The sequence below is a fragment of the Lissotriton vulgaris genome, chromosome 1_1 (genome assembly GCF_964263255.1).
Source record: "Lissotriton vulgaris chromosome 1_1, aLisVul1.2, whole genome shotgun sequence".
Taxonomy (NCBI): Eukaryota; Metazoa; Chordata; class Amphibia; order Caudata; family Salamandridae; genus Lissotriton; species Lissotriton vulgaris.
The window spans coordinates 1081859419-1081884795 of record NC_141685.1 but is presented as its reverse complement, the minus strand read 5'-3'; the positions used below and the strand labels follow the sequence as shown (position 1 = coordinate 1081884795).

Sequence of the window (25377 nt, the reverse complement as noted above, 5' to 3'; positions counted from 1 at the left end):
CGAAGATGGGAACCACAGCTATTAGGTGAGGGTGGGCTCAGAGTGAAGACCCTTGCTTCTAGTACTATTTTCACGAATGTCAGTTCTTTCTAACCATGTTTGTTCTTTCTTTTACCTTAGAGTGACCCTGTTCCAGAGGAGGTCTTCTCCGTGCTGAGCGCCGCCTCCGTCCGGTCCTTCGCAGACCTCAGGACCCTTCTGCGCATAGACTCCGTAGGTAAATCCACTCACTGCCCCCCGTTCCGCCTTCCAGGGGTTTATTTCTTTATTTATTTATTTGAAAGGTTTTATATAGCGCTGGCTAGACCCATGGGTATCATGAGCAGAAGCAGCCCAAGAAGAAAACAGTTGTTCTGGGTAAAAAAAACAAGCACATACAATACAGCAGTGAGTTGAAAACCCTTTGCTTGGCTTAAGCTCCCAGACAACAGCAGGGCCCAAGGCCGAGAGGGGGAGAGGGCCCCCCTAGTGCTGGCTCAGCTGCAGAGAGGTACACCTGGGAGGGTGGGGTTGTAGACCACCCGCAACTCACAGCTATGAAAGGGGGAGCTGTGGGTGAAGGCTGGAGGGATTGTGGGAGGTCTCCATTCCCTCACTTATACACGACGAAGGAAGGGTATGGGCTGTGGATGGAGGAGAGAACTCTCCATAACCCCCATCACCCTGGGGTGAGAGAGTCAAGGAAGGGAGTGTGAGAGAGGATGGGTGTGTGGGGGCAAGCATGGGAGGGCGGTTCAAGGGAGGGAGGCTTTTCAGACCTGTCCCAGCCCCTAGGAAAGAGGCTCGGCATAGAGGGGACTTACTAGCATCTCAGGGGACCCTCCAGGTGCGACAGGAGAGGAGCGCTGACTGGGGGTGGGGGAGGGGGAGGGAGCTTCCCAGATTCAAACCCCCCCCCCCCCCAAGTATGAAAGAGGCCGGGCGGTCGATCAGGGTTGACTGGATAGATTAAAGTTGTGTGAGGCAGAGCGCGGTGTGTGGCAGGGCGGCGGGTGGAGGGGGTCAGTCGGGGGACTCTCGCAGACCCAGCGGATAGGAGCGGGTGCAGGATGTACCCCTCACACACCTGGCTGCCCCCCAGGGTGTGTGGGTGGAGGCTGGGAGGGGGCCAAGGAATGCTTTGAACGGGAGCCAGAGAGGCCCAGGGAGGGAAAGGCAGGAGCCTCTCAGAAGCGGGGGGGGGGGGGGGGGGGGGGGGGGGGTGGAGGGGGGGCGTAATGTACCGGTGGGGAGGAGGGGCGTGCACCGTGGAAGGGCTGAAATCCACTGGCTGGCTGTCCCACTACAGGAACACATTTATGTTAAAAGAACATCTATTCTATCCACTACCCCAGAATTGCCATCCCTGAACGCATACCCCCAGCTCCAGCTCATCCCTCTATAAGTATGTCATCTATGTGATCACTTCCACACGCGCTGCCTACCCTTCCGGGCCGATCGCAGTACAAGTGCTCGAAATGGCCAGGTACGGTCCGGTACTTCCAGGCTTATTTATGAGAGCCCTGTGTCACTTTTGCACCTCATAAAGTGGAATATGCCACGCAAAGCCACCCTGCATGGCTTTAAGTGGCCTCATAAATCGTGAGTAAGGGAATGCAGTGCACATCGCTGCACCGCCTTACCCTGCGCTTGGGAGGCGTTCCATGGGCGTTACAGTGGGTTTTTCCACTCAAATACTCGTGGAGTTTGATGCTGACCCAGATTTACAAAGTGATGTAAACCGGGAAGGCGTCAAATTCGTATGCCTCTGCGGCACACACGGAAAGAGGAAAACGCCTAATAGTATTGTTTTTGTGAAGGAAAGTGCCCCTTCCTGCACAAAAAAAAATCCTGCCTGCAACAGAGGCATCCTTATACCATGGTGCAAGGGTGCCTACGTTGGCACTAGGCTGCCAAAAGGTCGCCAGTGCAGGCAGAAAAGACAGGAATGCACGGTATTGCTTAAATACAGTGCATTCCTGCCCTTTCACATTGGCGTAGGGCAGCGCCCTATGTCAAAATGCCATAAATGAGGCCCCCAGTTCTTCTTTAACATGAAAGGGAGTTTGCCTGCACTTCTCAAGAGCAAAAAAGCAATGTAAACATGAATACCTGCACTTCTATATTTCAATTTAAAGCACTGCCTGGGTTGAACAATCCCAACCTGTCCTTCTCTGTGAAAGGAATTCCTTTCACAAGAGCCTCTACACCACCCCCACCCTTGCACGGAAAGTCTTTTCAGTTACATTAACACCCTTCCACAGCCCCAGCTTGTCCCCGCCTTAGTATATGTTTTTTTTTACTCAGTTAGCTCTGCTGGTGTGGTTCTAAAAGGTCCAAAACTGTAAAATGCATTTTTTCTCTTACAGAAGAAGATTATTCCTGGAGAAACAGAACAAAAAACAACTCCAGTATGTCAAGATCCAGACGCAGCTTAGGTATGTAATCTTTCAGTACTAGTACTACAAGCATCGCTGCCAGTGCATCTCATCCCTGGGCTGCAACACCCCATGCTCTTCTAGGAGTGCAGCTCACACGTAGATGTGCCAGTGGACCCTAATCCTCACATGACCTGCAACATCCTCCTTATTCCAGCCAGTAGCCTCGCAAGGAGGCCATTTGCCCTGTTGCAGTCTTGGAAAATTCCCCTTTTGATTCAGTGCTTAATTTGTAAAAAAAAAAAAAAAAAAAAAAGTGCCAAGGCTCTTGTCAGGAGGCCACTGCAGCTTGCACCACACATTGCCCTTCCATGCTGCCAATCATAATAACACAACTACTAACCATTTTTATACAAATTAATCACAGCCTCACACAGAAGATGCACCACCCTCAACTATTTCTTAACTAAGACCCACACACAACTCTACCAGTGCATCTTAGATCCGGCCTTCCCACTATTCCTCACACAGCTCTGTCAGTGCACCTTAAACACAACCCACAGCACCATCTTGCTATCAGTAGCATAGCTTGCATGCCTTGGACTCTGGAGCAAGCAAGGAAAATTGCCCCTTTGGCTGCTTTTGAGGTAGTAAAATACAGCAATTATCAGGAAGCAATGGGCTCCTCAGGGTTCTGGGCCCGGTGCCACTGCACCTGCTGCACCAATGGTAGGTAGGCCCTGCTTGCTATTCCAACTCGGGTTACTTGCTAGGTGGGCACACTTTTCTAGAGTTCTCCTGATGTTGACACTCTGTTTTTCCCCTTCCAGACGTGGAGGCAGCAGTGATAGCCGAGTGCAAGCCCCGCACAGAGGTCTTCCAGATCTCCAGGAGCCTTGTGGACCCCACTAATGCCAATTTCCTGGTGTGGCCCCCCTGTGTGGAGGTGCAGCGATGCTCTGGCTGCTGCAACACTAAGACCATGCACTGCGCAGCCTCACTTGTGCAGCTCCGGCATGTACAGGTATGTGTGTGTACTTCATTTTGATCATTTATGGAGCAGTTATTTGATAATAATTGTATGGCTGCAAGTTAAAACTGTCAACAGTATGCATGTTAACCCACTGAGCTATCCTACTGGGGTTAGACCTCCTGACTTTTAGGTGCACAGAGCACTGCTGCTGGTTTTTATGGGACTGTAACCTGTAACCTCCAGGTTATATTTACACCCCCAGCACAGTGAACATTAGTCCACTGGGGTTTCCCTACAGCTCAGGCATTAACCCTCTGAGCTATATTACTGGGGGTTGAACTGACATGTGGGGTACATGTTTCTCTCCAGGAGGTGTGTCAACCCACTCAGCTGTTCTATTGGATTGAAACAAGGTACCTGAAGATTACAAACAAAGAAGGGGGCATTAAGCTCATAGACTATTTTACTGTTTTCGAAAACTAAGACCTACACTACACAAATCTCTTCATTAAATGCCTCAACTCACTGAGTTATCTTACTGGAGTTGGAAACGGTGATTTGCATGTTACACACAGGTCTCAGCTGAATGCAGCAGGTGCATTAACCCAGTGCACTATCTCACTGGGATTGGTGCAGACATGTGGGTTACAGGTGTCGCTCCAGCGGATGCACTAACCCACTAGGCCCTTAAACAGGCCTTCAAACCTGTGGCTTGAAAATCACAAACATGTGCCATAAACGGGTACATGAATTTAAAGGTTCGGAAACCTGTGAGCTGCAGATCACACGCAGCAGCAGCTGGTGCATCAGTCCACTGAGCTATCCCAGGAAAGCTGCATTTGTCGTCTGCTCCAAGGCGCAGCCACAGACAAGTGAAGTTTAAATAAAAAAAATTAAAAAAACACAATATGGGACAGTCCGGAACAGATTAGAGAACAAAGGGTACGGAAATTTGTACGGAAAAGCCCCAGCATGGGAGAAGGGGGCGGGAGAGCTGGGGTGTTTTGGTGGAAACAAATGTCAGAGGAATATGTGTTCTAATCAGGAAATATCACATGGGGAGGGGTAGAGAGATCAAATGGCGGGGAGGGGGAGTGATGACACGCGCCTTCAGTCCTGGGGGTTGGAGCGTGCAAGGGGAGGTCAAAGGGCAAAGGATACATTAGAGGTCTGCCTTTCTCAGACAGTGACATTCCTTTGGAGATTATGAGCCTCGAGGAATTTCATGGGAAAACACATTAAATGTATGGGAGTGTTACTGTAGATAGGACATCCTGTCGTGCCTCCCGGCATGGTGTGGCACGTGCCTTCAACAGCTCTCTCCACTCTTCTCCTTTCAGGGAGGGAAACAAAGGGTTCAAACATTACCCCAGGGGGACAGACAAATGTCGATGACGCAGCATCTGCTCTATGTCACCATCGGCTCAAAATATCAAGTTGCAAAACCATCCACCAAAAACCACTGACTACAAAAACATCGACTCTATATTTAGCAATAGGAAATCAAAGCATTTACTACAAAAATACAGAATCCGTGAATATGGATTACACGTGTTATCAGTTAAAATGTCCATGTGAAGAATTTGTACTCTATTTTTTAATTATCTCCCTATATATGTTGACAGTACTACCCCCTCATTGGAAAAAAAGAAAATTGCCCAATTTTTAATCCCTGCCACAAAATAAATGTATACATTGTTTTGCTTATATAACAGTGATAAAGCCCTTCATTTTCCTCTTGTTCTAACAAAGGGTTTTAAAAAGTATTTTTCTCCCACAAAATAACCACTCGCCCCCACCCACCAAATATGTCCTAAACATGAGTATATTTTATGGTTTTGCCCACAGACCGCTTTAGACCTAATGTGTACATGGCTAATACATAGAGTGGGCTTGGTAAGCCCATTGGCTTTTGGCATGGTTAGCTTTTTTGCCAAGTCTCATTTGCTTGCTTCTTAGTCATGGCTTCCCTTCCTCTGCTTCTGTTTGTTCCTCCCTTGGAGCATAGTTTGCTTACCATCCTTTGAGTTGGATGACCTTTATCCTTCCACACTTGGCATCGCGTAGTTACTTTATATTTCTTTTTGTTTCAGCACTCCAAGGGACTGCATGTGTTTTCTTGCTGTCTCCCTTGTGTGTTGCAGCCTCCTCACATCCTCGGCCCCCAATGTCCCAGCCCCTGTCGCTCGTCCATTGCTCCCTCAGCCCTCCACCACTTCATCATTACTTTTATAAATAATTTTTTATTCTCAATTACATGTGCGAGGGTGTGGTTGCAGCACACTGTTGCTGGACTGCTTGCTTTGCCAATTATTCCTCCGCGGTACCACCTACCCCTCCCTGCATTGAAATTATTTGCTTTATTTATGAGTTTTTCTCTGAGTGTTTGCCAACTGCACACTGCTGTCGGGTCATTCCTAGACCCATTTGTTGCTCTAGTGTCCTCCCGTAACCACTCCATTCTCCGCTTCTCCGCTTCCACCATTGCCCTTATTTTTTGGGCTTTTTTTATTCTGTGAGGGCTTTGCTACTGGCTCACTCGCTTCTTCATTTTAGAGCTCATGCACATTTTTTTTTAATTTTGCGTTCTGAAATTGGCATCCCCATGTTGGACCAGTTTATTAAAAATGGCAAAATTCTTACCTGTGCATCACAACACATAGGTACACGTGCATACATGGGCCATCTTGGAATGGTGGCAAACCACTGTGTGTGCACATGCATGTACCTAACTCACAACATACCAGCAGCCTTTTTAACGTGCTGTTCCGAAATGGCGGACAATCAAACGGTAAATCAAAAAATATTTGTAAAGCCGATAGGTCTTGTCCTTTTTACCAGGTGCCACCATATGGACTTTGCCACAGTTTTTCTTTCTTTTGTTTTCAAGAAAAGCCCACGTGGTGGTCATTAGTTAGAAACAAAAATGAATAAACACTGGCAAAGCCAATGTTTTGTGTCAGGTAACAATGTTGCAACCAATTGGCTTTACCAATGCTTGTTTTCTTTTGTTCCCTGAGATGTGGTTTCACATAAAATACTTTCTTTCTCCAAAACAGATTTCATTAATAAAGAAATCAAAAATGAAATTCTTTGACGAAATGCCCTACATTTGCCTTAGGAATGTCCTACCATATCGGCACCTCCGAACGCATAATGTTAAATTTGCAACTCTTAATGAGTGGGATTATCCCCTTTTCGGCACTCTGCCTCATCTTTTTACATTTCTTTTCAATTTTATTTGTAAATTTGTTTTTAACAGAACCTTTTTTTCTCCTTATTTTACATAATTCATTACGAAATGGAAATAATGTGTTCCTTTCCTTCAAATTAGAAGCAATTTCGTGTTAAACTATATATTGAAATTTTTTTAAATAAAGCCTTATGATAATTTTCCTCAGGAAGATTTCACTAAGAAAAGCCTAGCAACATTTACTTCCAGGGAAAAGAGGGAGGGAAGAGGCAAAACTCTGGGTAAGAAGGTGTGCAAACTCTAATGCTGTATGTTATGCCTCATTCAAACCTCATTAGCTTACAACAGGGAGGTAACAGAACTCTACAAAATTATCTGGTGTCAAATACAGCTATCTCAGAATCACCTCCTAGGAGCAGGCAAGGATTGGAGCCAAGAGTATTCAATGTAGGTTTTTCATGATAGACACTGGCTATGTAAATGAATGCCATTTAGGTTAATTGTAGATTTATCTCGCGTATATCCTAAAAATATGTCCTGGATCCCGCCCTCCTGGACTAACCCTAGACATGGAATTGTACACTTTTGAGGAAAGGTGAGAGAGATGATAGAGACTTCAAAGTCTGTAACCAACCAATAAGGTGCAGAAAAGCTCTATTTTGGTGCAACCCCCTCAGGGTGGGGAATCTTGATCTGAGAGCGAGGCACAAGGCAGTGTTTGTGCGCAGGAACTGGGCTGGGTGGGGGGGGCGGATGCAAGGGATAGCCCCTAGCAGAGGAGGAAGAGCAGGTTGGCGGTGAGGGTGAATCAACAATAATGGAACTATTCTACCTCACATTCCTCTCTCACCCCCACCTCAGGTGAACAAGATTGAAGTGTCGCCTAGGAAGAAGCCGGTTTTCCACAAGGTCCTGGTGGCCCTGGAGGACCACCTGCAGTGCCACTGCCAGCCTGTAGCGGGGACCCAGCGCCATGCCCGCCTCCTTGGCACACCTGAGCCACCAGGTAAGGGGAGAAGGTATTGCAAACTGAACTCCCTCCAGGCGCTTTCAGAATAGCCGTTAAATCATTCTAATTCTATGTACTGCACTCGTGTAGACTTCAAAATGCTGAATTAGATTTGAAACTGAGCTTCATGTTACATAAAAATCTCTGCATTAACGCATAGATCGATCTATCTATCTGTCTGTCTGTCTGTCTGTCGATCAATCTATCTCTTGTTGTTCATTGTACATAGTGTTATGCCATCCAATGGTGGTCTCAAAGCACTGAGATGGCAACAAAGATAGGGAATGAGGAAGGAGCCCTGTGAATTCTGCAATCTTCTGAAAAATTCGAGCATCTCACCAGTCTGTAAGATAGTGCATTGTGGATAATCGACTATCCACAAATCAGGAGATTGTTTCTCCTGAGGTTGTGTCTCTTAAAGGCCTGTAGGGCTCGGGGCCAGACAGTCGGACAGTCAGTCCAGCCTTTGAGAAATTTTTGAGTTGAAGACCAGTGTGTGGAAATCGGGTTTCGGTGAATATATATCACTTGAGCATCACCAAGTAAAGTGTCTTGATTTATTTTGATCCTATTAAAATGTTTGTTTCCATCACATTTCAGAATTACCCAAAAAAAATGCTTCATTTGTGCTTTACTAATTGCTGATATAATTTGAAATGTGTATAGTTAATTTCACAACTTTTGAATGTTGTTGTGTGTTAGAAAAAAACTGATGCGCCCCAGCCTTTCCTTCCGTTTCCTGTACCCCAGCGGGATTGTCACCTAGATCACTATATTAAAAATCCTCTCACTTTGCAGTCAGAGAAATAAAAGTACGCTCCAGTTTCTGAATAAGCAGCAATTTGTCAGAAGATACAGCCTGATATTTGACCTTTGTCTGCAACAAATGTCACCGGATACCAAATTTAAGAGCATCTTTATTGCTCCTTCACCTTCTGAACTCCAGCATGATTGTTTCTGGGGTGCTGCTCCAACCTTAAGGCGTTACTTGAAAGTGGGTCTGGGATCCACGGGCAGTGGCGTTGCGTGGGCCGCTTGCCCCGGGCGCAACATTCCTATGGGCGCAAAATTTAAAAAAGAAAAATTGATGGATACTAGCCTTGCCCTGGGTGCTGGCAACCCACACTACGCACGCTGGTTCCACCCCCATGGTGAGAACTTCACTCAGTTTCCCAAGAGTGCTATGCAACTCCTCACCAGCACCATAAGAGTAGGGTTCCAGTGTTTACCAAATAAAATCTCCCCTCTTTTTCCTACAGTGGGCTCAGTGAGTGCAGGTGCCCCAGGGGCAGGTGCGCTGTAATTTGACTTCTTAAAACTGTAATTTAATATTTTTTCAGGTGTAATCTGATGACTTTATAAATTTGATTTACGATCGTTACTTTCATTTCCAGGGAGATTAGGGACGGTGAAGCTACATTTGAGGAGATCGAAGGTAGTTATATGCATTCTAGTGAGAGTGTCACAACGGCCTCAACAATCTTGGTTTCCAAGGTAGTGTGTCGTAATTGTATGCATTAGGAGAGAAATTTGTCATACTTTTGTATAGGTCAGTGAGATTTGTGTGTATTTTCCGGGAGGTGTGAGTTATCTCTGTTTATATTCAGGGAAGTAGCCTCCTTTTTGTGCAACAAGCGCAGTGGCACCAGGGTCCAGAACCCTGAAGGGCTCACTGAACCCTGCTTATTGTTGTTTTTTTAAATTCAAACAGCAGCCAGGGGACCAAGTTTTTACATTGCACTAGGGCTCATAACACACTGGCTATGTTACAGGTCTCTATTTGAGGATAGCCGAGTAACTGTATACATTTGCGAGGTAAAGAAAGAAAACTGGTCATTTTTAGGTCGAAGGTGTATGAATGTGGCTATTTGAGTGCAGTCCTTAATTTGTAAAAGAATAAGTGACGAGGAAAAAGCTTTGATTAGGGTCCCTTGGCAGGCACTACCAAATGGCAGGGGTGCCTAATACTACCTCGTCTTTTTTATCCCTCACCAGGAACCCCCCACCCATTTATCTCACTCTTGTAGTTTCCTGCTTTCTCTCTTTTGACGTTATCTTTCCGTTTTTCTTTCTTCCTCTTTTCCCCTTGTGTGTTTTTCTCCATTTGACACAATATTTCCGTCTTTCTTCCTCTTTTCCCCTTATGTGTTTTTCGGTCTCTTGAAACGTGTCAAAGCCTGATGAGGAAATATATGTGCGTGTGCTAAGTGGGCCCCACCTGCAACCACTGGCTCAAATTAAGCACTGTTTCGGAACTATCACTAGTATTTCATCCTATTAAATCCAAGGTCTCGAATATTATCACCCAAACTTCACCCCCTCCTTCTTGTTTTCTTTCTGCAGGTGAGCCACCAGTTGCCACCACCCTCAGGCCACGGACCACGGCCCCACCTCCTGTGGACTCACGGGAACGGACACGCCCACGGCCCGCCAAGCGCAAGCACCGGAAATTCAAACACATGCAGGCGCCTAAGACGCTGAAGGAGTTGTACGCCCCCTAGAGAGGGTTGCACCATGTACGTAAAGTTGTGTGCCTGGTTGGATGGTTGAAAATGGCCAACAGGACATCACAAGTGGCGTCCATATTCAGCCACCCCATGGAGCTGTTTGTGTCATGCTTTAAGTGGTTCATTTGTTTCTGTTTGTTTTATGTCTGACTTTATAGGGTAATCTTGTTTGTGTTATGTTTAATTCTGGAGTGTTTTTGTCTGTTTGTGTCATGTTTGATTTTAATAGGGGTATGTTTGATATTTTGATTTGTCTTTTGTGTTCTATTTTGGTAGTTTCATTCCATAGTGTTTCTTCCAAGATAGGTTTTGAGGCATGGACAAAGTGGGCTCTGGCCCCCTGATAGAGCCAGCTCTGTCCTGCAGAGTGTCTTGCCCTGATGACCTTGAATAATTCTGAAACAAATTGTTTTAAATACAATTTTCCTTTCATTTAATTTTAATGTCGGGATGTGAAGAAGTATGCAGTCCACACACGGGAGTTATAGATATCCTTGGATTTAAACAAGTATCTTAAGTAAATGTGAAACGTCTCAGCCACCGCTTCAGTCCATCTTCCAACTGACAACCCTCTGCACATTATTCCCCACATTCTCAGAATCCTTACACCATCACCTTCCATGAAAATGTTCTGTAAAGATAGAGCTATCACAATAAAGATACCACAGGTGATCTGTGAGTCTGTTAAAGACATTTTGCAGAGAAATGTCTTGATGTTTCATGCACCAACCATAAAAAAGCAGGGCCTCACATATTAGGAATGGGAGGGTGTCACAGAGATTAGTTGCAGTAATATTTGTAACCTTCTGCTGTGTTACAACATTGAAACACGTCACTATCCCTAAATATTAGATGTAAACAGGTTTAGAATTTGGAGGAGTCTGTCTGTGCACTGTCAGTGACCTGGTCATAGAGGGCAAGAAAGAGTTGAAATCGGATCATAAATTCATGGGGCCCCCAAAATACGTTTGGCCCAGGGCCTCCAACATCCTTAAGATGTCCCTGTTTCTTACATGCTATTTTTGTGTCATGTTTCAGTTGTGTTTCTTTTACTACCGTTTAAGCCATGTTTCTTTCTACAGTGTTTCTATTGTTTTGTGTGTTTCATGTTTGATTGTACACATATTCTTTTGTATATCTTGTGTCATGTTTTATTCTTCAGGGTTTTTTTGTTCCTGCTTGTGTCATGTTTAATTCTATTGTATTTCTTTCTTGCCTTGTTACAGTTATTTGTATATACCACAGTGTTTATTTTGCCTCCTTTGTGTTGTTTCATTCTTGAGCGTTTCTTTCATCTCGTTTATAGTGTATAATATTTCAGTCTGTAGTGTTTTGTTTTCTCATTCTGTCATGTTTTATTCTGTAACATATCTTTTCTGCCTGCTTGTGTCATGCTTAATTCAATAGGGTTTCTGTAGTTCCTGTTGGTGTCACGTGGAACTACCTGCTGCTGATAGTGACATGTCTTCCCTTTCTTCAACAGGTTGCGATTGAGCGTGGACTGGCTTTACCGTCTCCGTCCCATGAATGTAGCCCCTATGGGGTCATCGGGGCTGGTCCTCGACCTATTGGTGCACTTCGAACGTGCGACATTGAATGGTCATCTCACTGCCATCTCTAAGGATTTCCAGCTCTTTCTCCATGAGCATTGGTGCCTGGAATAGCCAGGGAAATGCTCTCTGTACTACTGAGCCCAACTGAGGGAACACCACACCTGCCAACAGCAAAGTTCAACCCCACTAGAGATGCAGCCGAGTAAGATGAGGGCCACGGATCAGAGACGCGTACCACCACACCGACAGACGCTTGCCCTCCGCTGATCACTGCTACTATCACACCTGCCACAGACAAGTGTCCAAGACAATAAAAGAGTTCTATCACTGCCACAGAAAATAGTGGAGTATCACAACGGCTACTGGCAATAGTGGTGTATCACGACTGCTACAAGCAATTGTAGAGTATCACTACTGCCACAAGTAATAGTGGTGTATCACAACTGCCACAAGCAATGATGGAGGATCGTGATTGCCACCGTAGAGTGCCTAACCTGCAGGAGAGAATGACAGAGAATGGCTAGTGGCGCTGATATTGGGCAAGTAGCACAAATGCCCTGGAAAGACAATCACGACAATGAACAAGAGCTAAAACTGTAACGGACAAGAAATGCCCCTGACCCCCTTGTTTGAGGGGATTGCGCACAGGTGGGCATGAGATAGTCACGAAATAGGGAAATGACTTATCGCCCCCCAGACCTGCTGTAAAAAGGGGGGCGATCGAAGGACGCCCTGTCTCCCGGGGTGGATAGGGTTGGGTAGGCGTGGCCATCGCTTAACCAAACCACTAAAATGATCCATGTGTAGTGCTGGAGACGGGGGCGAAGAGGAGGTCTGAAGGGCAGGATGATGTGATGTGTTGCCCTCCCACACCATGATGCGCGGATCATTGCACACTGGATGTATATAATTGAGCTTTTTTAATTTAATTTTTTTGTGTATTGTTCCAGTTTTTTTATTCTTGTGCCAACTGGGATTTCGGCCAAGCCCTCAGGTCTTACTGTTCTCGTTCTTTCGGACCTCGCCTTTCTCATTCACTCCTCTTTTGTCTGTCTCTCAGCACCCTTCACCGCCCCCTCTCTTCTCACAGTGCTGCATTACAGTGAGATCCCTTCTGGAGACGTGGTGAGTGGGCCATGGTAGGCCTTTTCAAGGTCTCTGCGGTGCTAGTAAAGTTTTGAGGCCCAGACACAACTCTCCCAATGAACCTCTTTCTCAACCTGCAGCCGCACCTGCTTTTCCACCTCTGAAACCCACATGCATCTGTATCAATGCACCTCGTTCCTGACCTGTTGCACCAATACCATTCCTTCACTTAGACCACCACACACACTCGCGGATCTCTGTCAGTGCACTTAGATCTGGTCTCATCCCTACTTTTTGGGTACTGAGACCCACATACAGCTTAATCAATGCACCTTAGTCTTGACCTATGGTCCCTGGTATTATTTCTGTACTGAGACCTAACGACAGCTCTGTCAGTGTACCTGAATCCTGACTAGAAACAACCCCTGCTACAGTACAAACTATGCTTATACACCGCGGCGACCCATGCAAAGTTCTGCCAATGCACCTCAATCCTAGGCTGCTGCAACCCCTGCTGTGCCAGTGCTGGTACCCTTTCACAGTTCTCCAAGTGCACCTCAATCCCAGGCTGTGGCAACCCCTGATGTGCCATCGCTGGTACCCTTTCACAGCTCTGCCAATGTGCCTCAATCCTAGGCTGCGGCAACCCCTGCTGTGCCAGTGCTGGTAACTTTTGACAGCTCTGCCAATGCGCTTCAATCCTAGGCTGCAGCAACTCCTGCTGTGCCACTGCTGGTACCCTTTTACCACTCTGCCAATGCGCCTCAATCCTAGGCTGCGACTACCCATGCTGTGCCAGTGCTGGTACTCTTTCACAGCTCTTCCAGTGCACCTCAATCCTAGGCTGCAGCATCCTGTGCTAGGCCAGTGCTGGTACCCTTTCACAGCTCTGCCAATCCGCCTCAATTCTAGGCTGCTGCAACCCCTGCTGTGCCAGTGCTGGTATCTTTTCATATCTCCGCCAATGCACCTCAATCCTACGCTGCAGCAACCCCTGCTGTGCCTGTGCTGGGACCCTTTCACAGCTCTGCCAACGTGCTTCAATCCGAACCTCCATTTTATATTGGCACAGGGACCCTCACATGCCTCCTTCCTGACCTCTGCCACTCTCCATTATTCCAGCACTGTAGTGTATGAGATGCCACTAGCCTGGGCCCTCCACCCCTTCTGCCCCATACCATTTTCCAGACAAACACATTCTTTTCGTGCCTGTCTCCTCCCCTCACCTCAGGTGCTTCCTCCAGGCCTGATCCCAACCCACTGGAAAAAATACAGGCGTCCTCTATTTTTGTTTGTTTTTCTATGAAAACTTATTTATATTCAGTATTTAAAGTTGTACAAAAGGATGTGCTTCGTCAACTTTGTATTAAAAGAGCCAACAACATGTTTTTGGGAATAAGCGTTGTTTTCATTAAAAAAGATCAGAGAGTTGCCAGAGCTACATAACCTTTGCAGTACTGCCAAAATGGTGATTTTCCCTCCCGCTGGTGAGAATTGTCTTTTTTTTAATGAAGTTTGTTCACTGCAAGAACACTTCTCCACCAGCTCAGCATGCTCTCTTCCTCTCCCTTGGATGCAGTTTCTAATATGTGTCTTTTTTTGGGTCTCGCCAACCAAACAGCTTTAGCTATCTGTTTGCGAAAGACCACTCTTGGATTAATCCAAAAACATAAAGTGGGCTTAGAGCCCAACGATTGCTTTTATTGGTTGGATTTATTGTCACTTTTATTTCCTTGCTTCTTATTCAGTGGTTTTCTTTCCTCTTCCTGAGTTTGCCCCTCCCCTGGAGCATTAACTCCTAACATCCTTTTGAATGGCTGACCTGTATCCTTCCTCTGTTCACTTTTAGGGACCTACTATTTTCTTTTTCATTAAGCACTCCACGAGAGTGCATGTGTTTTGCAGCTCTCACCCTCTTGTCTTTCTTCCCTCACTAAACTCTTGCCCCCCCCCCCCCCCCCCTTGCTCTGTGTTGCTCTCGTCCTGGTGTGCTGCTTTTTCGCACATTTCTCACCTGGCTTTATTTTTATTTCATCACTCCTTCCAGCCACACCCTATTGCTTCCCATGACCTGCTTCTCTATTGCTCACCCACTTCCACTTCTGCAATTATAAGTGTGTGTATATATATATATATATATATATATATATATATATATATATATATATATATATATATATATATATATATATATATATATATATATATATATATATATATATTGACGCTCCTGTGTTAAGAAAACACACCACACTCACGGGGGTAACTGGAGACAGGTGTTTATTCAACAGCAGCCTGCTGCATAGCTACAGGGTCCATGAGAAACCTCCAAAGATTCAGAGGCCGAGGGTTCGTCAAAAGTGTTCCGACGCGTTTCGAAGGTTCTCTTCCTTCTTCCTCAGGGAAATGACGACAAACACATGTAGTGTCAGGTACAAGTCCAGTCTATATACATGACACGCCCTCATTAGGCGGGCTGGGCTGATGCCGCGGTGTCTTCTGGAACTGGTATGCTGCTTGATTTATGCACGTATTGCAATCCTCGTCAGGGGTCCTGTTTTGCTGCTGGGAAGCACCCACTCCACACCTCCTCGCCTGCCATATATATATATGTGTGTGTGTGTGTGTGTGTGTGTGTGTGTTTGTACATATAATTACATTTTTCACAGGTCTTATCAAGGGCCCAGCAGGTTTTATTTGCTACCGGGCCGCTACAGTTGCACACATGTGCTTTATTGTAACTGATTTTTTTATTTACCACTGTAAGTGGCAGTTGCCATCTTGGATAGGTAAATAAAAAAAGAAATAATGGCGTATGAGTTATTCTTTAGCCGTGCCATACGTAATCAAGCATGCACAGGCCTACGGAATAATGGAGGCGTACATGCTAAAGGCATGTAATGTAATGAGGCATTTTTTCTTTTTGCAGATGCGGCCATCACTGGGAAAAAGCATTTTGCTTTTTACCGGTACTGTAAAACATCACAAAAAAAGCATTGAGAAAGCCAATAGGTCCCAAACGTGAGACCTGCTGGCTTTGCCGTTGCTTGTCTAATCAGCTGATAAGATAGCTCCGTGAAGCAGTGCAACTGGTGTAGAAATATGCAGGTTACCTGCAGGGCAGAGACTCCTGCCTCTGTGACAAATCTGAAAGGGTTAAAGGGTCTACAGAAGTGCTCTGTGCGTCTCCTTTGTGTTGATCTGGTTTTGAGTGTATGGCTGTCCATGTTGTGGGCAAATCCAGAGACCTGGTGAGAACCGCCTTCCCAATTAAACACAGTAGGGGCACAGGATGCCTTGATTTGCTGGCAAAGGCAGTCAGTTGTGGCCATGTTGACCACGATCCATGCCAAATTTCTGCTTAATTCATGTGGCATAAACTGACATAGAATCATTCTAAATGGGACCCATTTACACACTTCATGCTTGTCTCAATTGTGTGATCTGGTCCGTATGCCCGCTGCTGATCTAAGCTATTCATTAATCCCAGCTTCTACAGGCAGATGAATCCTTTTTTCTTTTGGACGACATTTATTTGCATTTCATTTTTTCACAATTTAACAACAAAAAAAGGAGGAGATGGGCATGTCAGTTTGCCTGCGCCAAATGCAGTAAATTCAGGGGCATATTTATGACATTGTCACGTAGTACAGCGCAACAAGTCACCTTGCTGTGCTGCCATATATAACGGAGAAAGGGCAGTAATGTACCGTATTTAATAGAATACAGCGCATTCCTGCTTTTCCTGTGCTTGGGCTGTTTGAGCTGCCTAGCACTAATGCAAGCACCATGTGCAAGGGTATAAACAACACAGGGCCTGACTTAACATGAACACCTTCCATTAAATTCAAGACACTGTGGGGGTTTCTAACAACTTTCCAATACTCCCTCACAAGAACGACTCACTATCGCCAATTCAAGTGTCAATGTGTTCTATTTATAACCAAAAATGTCAATACAACATAGGAAGACTCCCACCCATAAGAGAAAGAAGAACCATTTTTTTAATTGGGAAAGCTTACAGCACTGAATAAAAATAACGTCGAGCCAGTAAGCTTTACCTCATTTTAAACGTTGGGAATTGCATCTCTATTCTCACGGGGTCCAGTGAGCCCTCTAGTGACACTTTGCCCTGATATTGCATTTACATTTGTTTTTTCGCTGTCTTTTTTCCCTTCATTGTTCGAGAATTTCACGATGGAACACACACTTTTTCCTTATGGGGAGAAAGCAACCGATGATGATAAGTGGGTGTGCTAGTGAGTACCAACCAGCAAGCCCCCCTTGGTGTCACGACCGTGTGGTGCTTTCTCTTCCTATGTTGTATTGACATTTTTGGTTATAAATAGAACACATTGACACTTGAATTGGTGATAGTGAGTCGCTCTTGTGAGGGAGTATTGGAAAGTAGTTAGAAACTCCTACAGTGTCTTGAATTTAATGGAAGATTTTCATGTTAAGTCAGGCCCTGTGTTGTTTATGGTCTGTTAAGTGGGGGCGACCTGACTGTTTCTCACCTGTTGCTCCTTTTGTGTTGATGAACCATGTGCAAGTGTCCCTGTGTTGCATGCAGGCTTGGTTTTGTGCAGGAAGGGGCATATTTCTGCACAAAAACAATCATGAAAGGCATATTCCTCTATCTATGTGTCCTACAAAATGCAGCACACATAGAAAGAGGAAATACAAAGGAGAAATAATGATATTTCTCTTCATTACACCTCTCCAGAGAAGCGGTATCTTTTAGGCTCATTCCCAAGTTTACCAGTTCCGGTAAATATGGGAGTGCATCAAAAACCATAAGAGTTGCGCTGGAACACCCACTCAATGCCCTTGGAACGCCTCCTTAGCACAGAGTAAGGCAACGCAGCGATTTGCACTGCATTGCTTTACTTGAGATTTATGAAGTCACTTAGAGTCACACAAAGTGGTCTTGCGTGGCTTCATAAATCTCATTTTTCAGTTGCACTGTGCATGTACCATATTGTGTGATGCAAGCGCGGCTCAACCAGGGTCATAAATATGGCCCTCAATCCACCCACTAGGAGCAGGGAAGCAAGGGGTGACAACCCCTGCTGACGAGATCTATGAGGCATCCGCAAGTTCGAATCTATGTAGGACCACAAAATGCCTGCTGGGTAAGGGCTGAGAAGCCCATCTGTGCATGGTGTATGATGCATAAAAGGGTCCAAGTGATAACTTAACTGGGGAGAGGATGTAGCCTTAGGGCTAGAGCGGTCGACCTCGAAGCTGGGGAAAAGGGTTCGAGTGTCGGCAACAACGCTCAACATCATGTGATTTTGGGCAAATCACTTAATCTCCCCTTGCCTAACAAAAATGAATGTGTCCTTCTGTAATGAAACTGGTGCTATGTAAAGTGCTCTAATACCCAATGTCTTGGGTCTAGTTCGCGCTATATAAAACTCAAAAAAAAAATGTTAAACTGTGCATCTAAAAACCTTGCACTGGTACACTTAAGGGGTGGTGTCTTAGGGGGCATAAAGTGGTTTGAACGGAGAGAGTGTGGCTCAATGGTTAGAGCGGCAGACCCTGATGTAGAGGTCTAGCCCGGGACCAGGGTTCAATTCCCCGCCTCGGCGGGACTTGGGCTCAAAATTCAACGGGCCTGATAATTCTCGCCTCGGTGCCTATTCCAATCATGGAGTCCCACACTGCAACTCTGGGCAATAGCTTGCTTAATCTCCACAACGGCCCCCACAACGCTAAGGATGCCTGGCCTCCACCTTGAGGGTGCCCAGGAGTGGACGCCTCACAGGGAAAGCCAGGATGGGTTCCACAGCGGTATTCCTACAAGCGCCTTGAGACCCTTGCGGGTGAGTAGTGCGCTATACAAGTATCAATGTAATTTTTTTTACATTTAACGTTACTCAGTACTGAAGTAAGGGAGAGATAAGATGGCATTTAAGCCTAAATCACACCATCCGGGCCGGCGCAGCAGTAAGGGCAAAAGAGGCAACTGTGACAGCAGGCACGAGAAGACACCAATTGCAACAAATGGACTCCAAAAAGGACACTGATGGTATGGGAGAAGGATGGATCATAACAAAATATAATTATGCCAAGGGCTCTGAAACGCCTTCTAGCTGCACACAATTACACTTCATGTAGAAAAAACACAAAAACTGCATACAGTCACCGACGGGTGAGTGTGACATTCAGGCATGTTTATGTCAGGCACAAATTGGTGTGCTCCCTGGGGCACTACTCACGCGCATCCCTGCAACTCGGCACTCTGGCTGCTCACACTGTGAAGGCGCTTACAGACTCCCGAGCTCTCTCTCCCCTGTTGAATATTTACTACTGGTGGTCAAATGACAGGGATAAAACCAGGCCGGAGGTGGTAGGGAGGAATGAGAAACAAGATGATGCAGCAGCACAAGGTCCCATAAAGCAAGAGTTTTTCCAGCCAGACCTAAAAAGTATCAGGTAGCAGATATGGACTTTACAAAGATCTGAGCCCAGCTCTAGTAATGTTTAGTGCATCCATAACACAAAACGGCTCGATCTGAAGCAAAGGGAAACGCAAATGGTATTGTATTATAGTATTTATATAGTGTTGAAGCACTTATCCACATACGTAGCATGCTGCACCATCTGAGTGTGTGGCTGGGAGCATGTTGTCTTTTCGCCTAAGTGGGACGTGTTGCTAAATTATGCATGATGACCACCGAGGAGCGGTTATCATGTTATGGAATGCACCGTTCAGCGGTATGATGGACGAGGAAGTGTGAGAGATGGAAGCGCAGTTCCATAATTTGTGTTATGCAGGCAGAATCATGCATGATGAACACTGAGGAGTGGTTATCATATTATGGAATGCACCATTTAGCTGTTTGATGGATGAGAAATTGTGAGAGATAAGTGCAATCCATTTCCCAGCAGCCCCGGAGGCGGGCCAGATGGACTTGCATTTTTACGCCTCCTGGTGCCAGATAAGGCCCTCGATAGCTTCCTCATCGCAGGAAGCTGTCTTCTTCACTTCATTGTAGGAGGTGTCTCCTGTTGCTGCCTACCTTCGGACCACACTGAGAGCGCCTCAAACCCCCTCTCACCACAAGATGCACATAGCACTCCATTTCCCAGCAGCCCCAGAGGCGGGCCAGCTGAACTTCATATTTTCGCACCTCCCGATGCCAGATAAAGGACCCCGGCAGCTCCCGCACAGGACGCGCTCGGGCGGAGTCAAGGGTGGGCCCGTCCGCACCTGTCAGAGCTCAGAGGAGGCTGGACTGGCCCATCCCATTTTGTCGGACCCCTACTTTAAGGTACACTCCCCGTCCCTGGGCTGTTTGATATCCCTGTCATTGCGATGCCTGCTTTCCCTGTCCCTGCCCTGCCTGCTGTCCCTATCACTGCCAGCTGTCTCTGTCCCTGCTCTGTGCTGCCTGCTCTCCCTGCCCCCGCGCTGCCTGCTGTTCCTGTGCTGCCTGCTGTCTCTGTCCTGCGCTGCCAGCTGCCATCGGTTCTTGCACTGCATGCGGTCTCGGCCTGCTGCCCTTGCCCTGCACTGCCTGCTGTCCCTGGGCTGCCTGCTGTCCCTGGGCTGCCTGCTGTCCTTGTCACTGCCTGATGTCGCTGCCTCCTGTCTCTGCCCTGCACTGCCTGCTGTCCCTATCCTGCCCTGCCTGCTGTCCCTGGGCTGCCTATCTGTGTCACTGCCTGCTGTCTCTGCGCGATCTGCTGTCCCTGCGCTGCCTGCTGTCCCTGCGCTGCCCCATCACTGCCTGCTGCCCCTGTCCTTGTGCTGCCTGCTGCCCCTCCGCTGCCTGCTGTCCCTGCACTGCCTAGCTGTGTCACTGCCTGCTGTCTCTGCGCGATTTGCTGTCCCTGCGCTGCCTGCTGTCCCTGCCCCTGCGCTGCCTGCTGTCTGTCTACTGTCCATGCCCTGCTCTCCATGTGCCGCCTGCAGTCTCTGCCCCTGCACTACCCCATCACTGCCTGCTGTCTATGTCCACATGCTGCCTGTTACGGGTCCTTGCCTGGTGCCCAGAGCCACAGGAACCACCCACCAGGACCACTAATGGTTGCCACTGCATGGCCGCACAGCAGACACATGCAGAAGATGGGTCTCCAACGCACCACGGGTGGACAACACCAGAACCCTTGGCCCCCCGTCACTCCACAGTACATTGTCAAGGAGCTCCTGGACCTGGACCCCGGATGCCAAAACAACAGCTGCGTCTCCTCTCCACGACTCACCAAAGGACCCTTTACCTGCCAACACTGCCACTTCTCCTGCGACATGACCTATGAAAGATCCTGCACCACTCCTGCCCACAAAACCAAGAACACCCCACTACTGCTTCATTGTATCCTGTTCAATGCCCGCTCACTCCGCAAACATGCCACAGAAAGCTGGGACACCATCAACACCATCACCATTGATGTTGCCTATATCACTGGAACGTGGCTCAACCCTTCCTCGAACCCTGACTTCACAACCACCACTCCCAAAGGGTACAAGATTATACAACGAGACCTGGCCAATAAACATGGCGGAGACTTCGCCATCATCTTCATGGAAACCATCAGATGCACCATCCCCAACTATGACCCCACACCTCTGATGGAACACCTCAACTTCCTACTCAAACTGACGCGAAGACCACGATAAGAGGCACCTTCGCCTACAGATCGCCGGGACCCAGAGCAACATTCTGTGAAGCTATCCCCACCTCATCGCCCCCCAGCTATTGAATCTCACCACTATATCCTACTCAGCTACCTCAACTTTCACATCGACGACCCCAACGATGCCAATTCTACCGCCCTCCTGGAGAACCGGGATAACATTGGCCTCACCCAACTGGTCACCGAACCCACTCACAAAGCCGGACACACACTCAACTCCATTTTCACCTCCAGCGACAGAATCTAATTCAGCCACACCACAGAACTCACCCGGACTGACGACACCATTGTACGCTTCACAATTACCAATGCACAGCACACCCACCGCCAGGCGTCAGATCTCCTCCCTTCACAGCTGGAGTAAGGTCACCAAAACTCAGTGGTCACAGGCCCTCACTACCTCCCAACACAAGGCCTCAACACACCTTGACCAGGCTGTCCAGAACTTCGCTACCTGGATCACCAACAGTGTCAACAGAGTCGCCCCACTGAAACCTGTAAAATCCATCAAGACCTACAAACATGCCAGCTAATACATCCCAGAACTCAGGACCAATAAGCGCAAAGTCACCGACTCAAGAAACGATGATGCACCACCAAGAACCGCGCTGACAGAGCGCTCACAAAACAGTTCTCAGCAACTATCTCCGGAACATCAAAGAAACCAAGAAAGCAGCCATCACAACCCACATTGACTCCACAGCCAACCACACAAAGGAACTCTTCAAAATATTAAAAGAATTCTCCAACCCGACAGCCATAAAGAACACCATCCACCCCTCCCAAGAACTCGGCAACACCCTCTCAGACTACTTCCACAGCAAGATCACCAACATCTACCATCATTTCAACCTCCAACCCGCCATCCTCTATCCGAAAGACCTCAACCAACAAGTGAATATCACCCAAACCATCACCACCCAGGCCCTGCTCACTGCTAAGACCAACTCACTATCATGTCTTCTATACACTCTGGGGCACCCACGGACCGCTGCCCTCACCACCTCTACAACCTCGCAACAAACCCAATCAGCATGCAACTCACAGCATCCTCAACACCTCCCTCTCCACAGCATCCCTCGTGGACATGTGGAAACAAGCAGATGTCAGACCAACCCCCCACAAAAAAAGGGCTCCATCGAACCCAACAATCTAAAAAATTATAGCACCAATCTCCCTGCTTCCCTACAGATTCAAAGTACACGAGAAAGCCATCAAACAGCAGCTCACCAAATTCCTGGAACAAAACCACCTCCTGGATGCCTAACAATCAGGATTCCATGCCAACCACAGCACTGAGACTGCGCTGATCGCCGCCACAGACGACATCAGAACACTCCTGCATCATGGAGAAACTGTGGCCCTGATCCTCCTTGACCTCTCCATGGTGTTCGACACTGTTTCCCACAACACCCTCATCAACAAACTCTACAACATAGGCATACAGCAAAATGCCCTCAAGATAATTGCCTCCTTCTTTACAGGACGCACACAGATAATTCAAATGCCTCCCTTCACCTCTGTACCCAAAGAAATCATGTGCGGCATACCACAAGGATCATCCCTCAGCACCACCCTGTTCAACATCTACATGACCCCCCTCACAGACATCCTCAGATCCCACAGACTCAACATAATCCTGTGCAGACAACACTCAACTGATGCTCTCACTCACCGAGGACCCCTCCAATGTCAAATCCAACTTCTGCAATGCCTTGACCAACATAGCCAAATGAGTGAGAAGCAACTGCCTCCAACTCAACTCCAACAAAACTGAAGTACTTATCTTCAGGAAGAACACCTCCACATGGGACCACAGCTGGTTGCCCGCAGAACTTGGACCTACACCCACACTGACTGACCGACCATGCCCGCAACCTCAATATCATCCTCGACAGCCAACTGACAATGAAATAAAAAGTCAACACAATCACCTCCTACTTCCACACTCTTTGCATTCTCCTCAGAATCCTCAGATGGATCCCAACCAACACCAGAAAGACCATCACTCAAGCACCAGTCATCAGCCGCCTCGACTATGACAACACCCTCTACGCCAACACCCTCTACGCCGACATCTCCACCCAGCTCCACAGAAGACTATACCATACAGAAGACTTTGATAGAAAAGCAGACATTTGAGGTGAGCAGATTTAGAGTGTCACTGGTGTTAAGAGTGCTCTTTACAGGAGATGCTTTCCTGTAAACTTGAGAACTACCCAGAGTTCTCTGCTACCTTTATGCATAATTTATGCGTCACTTTATGCCTGAAAGGATATATATATATATATATATATATATATATATATATATATATATATATATATATATATATATATATATATATATATATATATATATATATATATATATATATATATATATATATATATATATATGAAACAATGATTCCACTGGACTCATTTAAGAATATAATTTGAGTTAATGAACTCTGTATGGGTCAATTTAACCTTAGATGTGTGAAAGAATCAAAGGTTCCTTGAAAAGAGCTTGACAACGAATCTGGCCATGAGGTAATGGATCCGATCCTTTTGAAGAAAAGTACAGCATGTAAGCAAGAAGACTATAAAGAGTTGCAATAAATATCATTAATTATCCAGCCATCAATTATTCAAAGAGCGCACTGTGATCAGTGCTCCTTCGATCGCATTCACTGGTCTATTGCAAGATTAGATAAAAACTGGTATGTATCTGCATGAGATATGTACAAGGGACAAGGGGCTCTGTTGCAGTATTCAGAAGTCCTCCTTGTCAAGACAAAATGCATAGGAAATTCGAAAATGTATGGCCTACAATGAATGTAGTACATGTTCGAATTATATGTCGAGTCACATCTTGTCGGCCTCCAAGGAGGGGAGCGCTCTCAGCCCTTTCTTCACCTTCATTTGAGGCACAAAAATGTGTTTGGTGGCTGGAATGGCGTAGCTTAGTCAGTGGGATTTGGGAGTGTGAGCCTGAGATTTCCCAGAAAGCTCTGCAGTATACCCCCAAAAAATAGATGTCACTAACATGCTCCTGTATCATCATTACACCTGGTCCATCCCCTAAAACCGCATTATAGAAACAGCACAGATCAAAAAGCTTTTTTTGTAACATTTATGAAGTAGGAACATGAAGCACATTCATAATGTCAGCTTTGGCATGCATGAGAAAAGAAAAAAACAATGTATTGTTAAAACTTTTTTCATCTTGGAAGGCAAAATAGTACTTGGAAAAACAATGGGTCCAAAATAGTTGGTTTCCATCACCATTTTGTCTCCGTCTGCTCCAACGTCCATTCTTGTGCCTCCATAACATGAGCCAATGGCATTGGTCAAGATGCCCACATTTTCAATGCATTTCAAGATCTATTCAGAAGCAATCCGAAGTGCTTTAATATTGACAAGGCCAAAGCTCACTTAATGAGAGTTTTACGGCTCGCCGCATTCATGCCTGCACCTTCTTGTAGTCTCTGCTGCAAAGCCTCAGTCAGGCACATGCACTCTAGAACGCTTTAATTGCAATCTTGTATGAACCCATTCCTGTTGCATAATGTGTATGTCGGAAGATCATGTCAGATTTCAGAAATTAGTCAGTCCACTATAACTACCAACAGGACTCCCTTTCCAAGTGGCAAAGTACTATGTAAGCAGGCAGCAACTTTTTATTTCTCATTTTGATTTACTAAGGGGCGACTCTCTTTCTTTCTCAGTTTGTTTTTACTAAAAGTCTTCATTCCGGCCCTCAAAGGTGAACGCCTTGACCTCCCCCTCTGACAGGATTTAGTAAGTGGCGGCTCCTCTGCAATGGCAGAGGAGCGTCGCCCCACTGCCGGGCACAGAGCAGGCAAACAGAAAATAAAAAGATGCTCTGGCATCATTGCCGGCTCTGAGCCTGCTTGTGCGTGCGTGGAGAGGGGGGGGGGGGCATGAGAGGGGGGAGGAGGAGTACTTGTGCACTCCCTAAGTACGCATATGTTTTTGGCCGGCCATCTCAGGCCGACCAAAACACATGTGCGCACTTAGGTTTTTCCAGCCCGGCTGCATTTAG

The 25377-nt window shown here is 46.6% G+C and overlaps 1 protein-coding gene across 1 annotated transcript in view; it reads left to right on the top strand.

Annotated features, from left to right (window-relative positions):
* Positions 1 to 14066, top strand: part of PDGFB (platelet derived growth factor subunit B) — a 32391-nt gene extending 18325 nt beyond the window's left edge. The window contains exons 2-7 of the mRNA XM_086963414.1: positions 121 to 217; positions 2349 to 2417; positions 3188 to 3381; positions 7385 to 7529; positions 9876 to 10048; positions 11523 to 14066. Of these exons, the coding sequence (XP_086819540.1) occupies positions 121 to 217; positions 2349 to 2417; positions 3188 to 3381; positions 7385 to 7529; positions 9876 to 10033 (663 nt within the window). The 3' untranslated portion in view covers positions 10034 to 10048; positions 11523 to 14066. The remainder of the gene's footprint in view (positions 1 to 120; positions 218 to 2348; positions 2418 to 3187; positions 3382 to 7384; positions 7530 to 9875; positions 10049 to 11522) is intronic.
* The last annotated feature ends 11311 nt before the right edge of the window (positions 14067 to 25377 follow it).